General features: G+C 42.7%; 1 protein-coding gene across 2 annotated transcripts in view; it reads left to right on the plus strand.

Annotated features, from left to right (window-relative positions):
• The window catches only part of TMOD2 (tropomodulin 2), a 46,060-nt gene that overhangs the window by 10,904 nt on the left and 30,461 nt on the right, over positions 1-4,695 (plus strand). For both annotated transcript variants that reach the window (XM_007468715.1, XM_007468716.1), the window contains exons 2-3: positions 2,561-2,755; positions 4,218-4,374. In XM_007468715.1, the coding sequence (XP_007468777.1) occupies positions 2,630-2,755; positions 4,218-4,374 (283 nt within the window). In that variant the 5' untranslated portion in view covers positions 2,561-2,629. The remainder of the gene's footprint in view (positions 1-2,560; positions 2,756-4,217; positions 4,375-4,695) is intronic.

A 4,695-nucleotide genomic window follows, 5' to 3' on the forward strand; every position in this document is an offset into this window, starting at 1 on the left:
CATTGTATATGGAAGACACCAAAATAAAAAATCACAAACTGGAAAATGGTGAGCAGTTGAAGTAAGGACAGAGGAACAACATTCCAATAGCTCTTAAGTGGCCCCGCCCACAACCATTCTCTGTCCATGACAACCTATTTTTCATTCTCACCATTTGAATTACCTTATTGAAAACAGGTCTTCTCAGATCAATTCCTCTACTTTAAGCATTTGTGGTGACTCCCCATCTCCAACAGAATAAAGCCCAGGTTCTTTGGCAAGACGTATAGGAAAGGCCCTTCACAGTTGTCCCTTCTTCATCTTTAGTAGTTTCCTCTCCTCTTCCCCCTGCTCCCCTCTAGCCACACCAGCCATTCACCAAGCATCATGTACTTTCTTATCTTTGTGCCTTTGTTTATGCTGTTCCATTTTCCTGGAAGGAGCCTTCCCTGCCCACATCCACCTTAAGACCTCTTCCTTCAAGGCTCAAATACAACTTCTTTCAGTGTCAACTCAAAACCCCCATCCCCATCCAAGGATTATTTCCTCACGTGTTTTAAACCTACTGTGGACATGACTTCTGTTATAACACTTGTCAACTGAAAAAAGAAAAAAAAAAAACCACAACCTAAAAGTTGAGAATTACGTTTTCTTCAGCGGACTTTCTGAGGACTCAAGCCCAGGAGGCAGTTTCTCAGATAGCTGTGTATGACAGGAGCCAGGATGTACAGGGGTTTTTGCTAGAAAACCCAGGGAGTCCGAGCATCAGAAGATTACTATTAGTTAAAACCAAACATCTCAAGTTAATGAATTCAGCACTTTTCTGTGTAGGATGATAAATGGAATATTTATAAATGGAATATTTCCTGCCATATCCATAAACAGAGGATGTCACAGTCACCAATGATTGCAGCCCTCCAACGTGAGCTGGTGAGCCCTGAGGAAACTCAGGGCTGAAAAGAATACCTGCCATCTAGCAGCCAGCAGACTGCAGCCACTCCCTGCGGTGAGCCCTGAGGAAACTCAGGATGTGAAAACACAGGCCCCAGATAGATAAGGTACATAATCAAAGGAATGATTTCAGTGAGCCCAGACTCTTTCATCTTCCCATACATAGAAAAGCACTAAATTCCTTAACTTGAGATGTCTGGTTTTCTTTATTTAACAATAATCTTTTGACGTTCCCAATTACCTGCTCTTTGTTGCAAAGCTCCTACATATCCTAGCTCCTCCCCCTCCTCCTTGGAGCAGTTTCTCAGAGTTATCTGAAACGCTGTCTCCCGGTCTGCAGTCCTCATTTTGCCCCAAATAAAATTTAACTCGCAACTCTCACGTTGTGCATGTTTTTTTTTTTTTAAGTCAACAAGGGGAAGATGCAAAAGTCTGGGCTCACTGAAGTAATTCCTGTGATATACACCTTAACTATCTAGGGCCAGTATTCTGTTCTTTCCCATCCAGAGTCCCCTGAGGGTGCACCATTGGGGGTGGCTGTAGTGTTTGAGGGTTGCATCCTTTGCTGATATGGCAGGCTGCATTCTTAGTCCACACACTTATCCAGTGGTATTATCCCTATATATGTATGTCTCACTGAGTTGTGTTCTCCTTGGGGAAAGGGTCATATCTTGTTTTATCTGTGTATTCCTGTTTTTTAGAACCATACCTGACAAATAGTAGGTTGACAGCAAGTATTCATTGCCTTGAAAGATCTGCTTGATATTAATACGGCCAAAGGAGAAACACAATCAGTTAAGTACATTGCTATTTCCTGAATGCAGTATTATCTTTTGAGGGAAGATATGTAAAATCCTCTGCCAGGAAGAAGGGATTGAGGAAAAATTTTGTTTTGAGTGGAAGTTTAGGAGGGAGGTGATATAAAAAGAGGAGGTTGAAAGAATGAATGGACTAGGGGTATAAAGAATTAGGGAGGATGGCTTAAGAAACAAAAAGGAAATGGGACTAGAAAGAGAATGGGAGATGAAGAAAGAAGAAAAGAGGGGAGAAAAGTGGAGAGAGTACCAGGATTTTAGACTCTTACTTAGCTTAATTGCCGGGGAGTTTCTGAACGATGCTTTCTCACATGGACGTCCAAACTCTTTCCTGAATGAACCCCATTTTGTATTCTTCATATCACTCTCCCTCTGAAAAGACACAAGTCTGCTCCTTACACTGCCTTACAATTAGTGCATTGTTCTTCATTGTTCTCTGTGGAAAGCAGGAGGCAGAGTCCTCTGGTGGGAAGGCACTCACTACACAGGGACTCAAGGGCCTGGCACATCCCAGCTCCAGCCCCTCCAGCAAGGCGCTCAGCCCCTTCGACCTGAGAATCTTCATCTGTAAAATGGGATATCGATATCTGTCCAGGCTTCCTTTCAGGTCATTGTAAAGGTCTAAATAAGTGAGATAACATATATGAAAATACTTTTTAAGCAGTCAGGCTGCTCTGCGAATGAAGGTGATATTACTTACTTTGTTGAGTTATTCGTCAGGGGAGAGACCCCACTGGCACGTAGCATAGCCCTGTCTCCTGCTAATAAGTCCTGTTCACCCAAAGGAGGTAACAGTGTTTCTTTCTTCTCAGCAGTATTCTGAAGTCTCAGGAAGCTGGTGCTTTTAAATGTTCATGGCCCATGAGAAAGGCGTATAGAAAACCATGGCACTCCCATTTCAAAAAGACCTGGAGAAATACAAGAACATTGATGAAGATGAGCTTCTTGGCAAACTCTCAGAAGACGAACTGAAACAGTTGGAAAATGTTCTTGATGACCTAGATCCCGAGGTTAGTGACCTGGAACTGAAGCAGGTGGTTAGTGATATGATGGGATAAACGGTGTGGTGTGGTCCTTAAACAATAGTGTAGAAATTCCTGATCTCTAAATGCAAATTATGTGTTCTTCCCTGATTGGCTGTGGGTCATTACTTTTATAAACCCATGGAGAACCTCAGTAGCCACATCTATGATATAGCAATTGTATTTCTCAAAAACCAGTTTAATGTAAATGGGGGAAAATACTTTCCATTGGCTGAAGAAGGACTAGACTGACTGACGGAAAAAGAAAGGAAGAGGGAGACGAAACAAATATGACTGAGTTTCTTCTATGATTCATATACTCTGCTGGGCCCAGAAGCGCTTGAGACAAATTGTATTATCCCCATTTCATAAATGAGGAGACACACCAGGAGAAGTAACTTACATAAGATCCTATACTGGTAAATGTCAGAGATGGTATTTAAACCAGATCTTTAACCACAAAAGCAGATCTTTTTTATATCTTGTTTCTTTAACATGTATAAACAACTTGAAATCTTTGATAATCCCACAACAATGGATAGATGAGAGTAAATGTAACGAGAGAGTTCCCTGATGGTCCAGTGGTTAAGACGCCACGCTCCCAGTGCAGGGGGTGCGGGTTCGATATCTGGTCGGGGAACTAAGATCCCACATACCACATGGTATGGCCAAAACCAAATTTTTTTTAAGTATTAAAAAATAATAATAATAAATAAATAAATGTAACCATAATATCAGGTAAATTTAAATGGAGCTTCTCATATTTTTATGAGCTCTTGAAAAGGTAATTAGCTTGTTATAGTGATTGTTTAGCAAGCACTTTCTTCAGCTAATATTATCTCAGACATAGAATAGGAGGCACCTAAAATAGTGATTTTACTATAAATAAAAATGTCACTAAAATATTTATATGATATTCCATTATGCCAGATAATTTGGATATGGTTTTTACTTTAAAAAAATACTAGTATCCTTTTTTTATTTTTTTAAACTTAAGAAAGATACCTCTATATTTAATCAAGGAGGTATCAGCATCTACTGTAATACTCACTTACCAGCTTGGATGTTTCCCAGGAGAGGTTAGAAATAACAGAGTGTGGTCGCATTGGCTCATCCACATGCCTGCCTGGGAGCACTTTGGGTGCAGACCTGGCCAAACCTAAGAGGGATCTATGAAGAAAAAGGTTGTGAAGGGTGGCTAGCCTTTGCTACCACGTTCTAGAAGGCAGGTGCAGGAGACAGCCCGCCCCAGCCATGTGTGTTCTGCCTGAGCTCACCAGGAGCCCCCGTCTCAGCACAGAACGTTAGAGCAGGTGGGGCCTCAAAGATATGCCAGAGCCCTAGCCCTCAGCTCACACCCACATCTCCCCATACACAGCAGGGGTGGGGGAGGTAACAGGTGTCAGTCAGGCACACACCCTGCTTCCTGCTCACGCCTCTGTCTTGTCAGAGCGCACTGCTGCCAGCTGGATTTCGACAGAAAGACCAGACACAGAAAGCAGCCACCGGCCCGTTTGACCGCGAGCACCTCCTCATGTACCTGGAGAAGGAGGCTTTAGAACAGAAAGACAGGGAAGACTTTGTGCCCTTCACTGGAGAAAAGAAAGGTAAGACCACAGGCAGCATCTGGGAATGTAGGTACTCCTAAGGTATTGTCATGGAAGGTCAAGTAACAGAACTGGCCTGAAAGGGGGAAATAAGACCATGAACTGGATTCAGTATTAAAAAGCACCGTGGCGGGTGGATACATGTCTGTGTACACTTGTCCAGACCCACAGACTACACCACCAAGAGTGAGCCCTAATGTAAACTGTAGATTTGGGGTGATAATGATGTCAGTGTGGGTTTATCAGTTGTAACATATGTACACTGTGCTGCGGGCTGTCATTAAGAGAGGAGGCTGTGAGTGTAGGGGAGGGGGGGGGGAC

The sequence above is a fragment of the Lipotes vexillifer genome, unplaced genomic scaffold, assembly GCF_000442215.2.
Source record: "Lipotes vexillifer unplaced genomic scaffold, Lipotes_vexillifer_v1.1 scaffold268, whole genome shotgun sequence".
NCBI classification, from domain to species: Eukaryota; Metazoa; Chordata; class Mammalia; order Artiodactyla; family Lipotidae; genus Lipotes; species Lipotes vexillifer.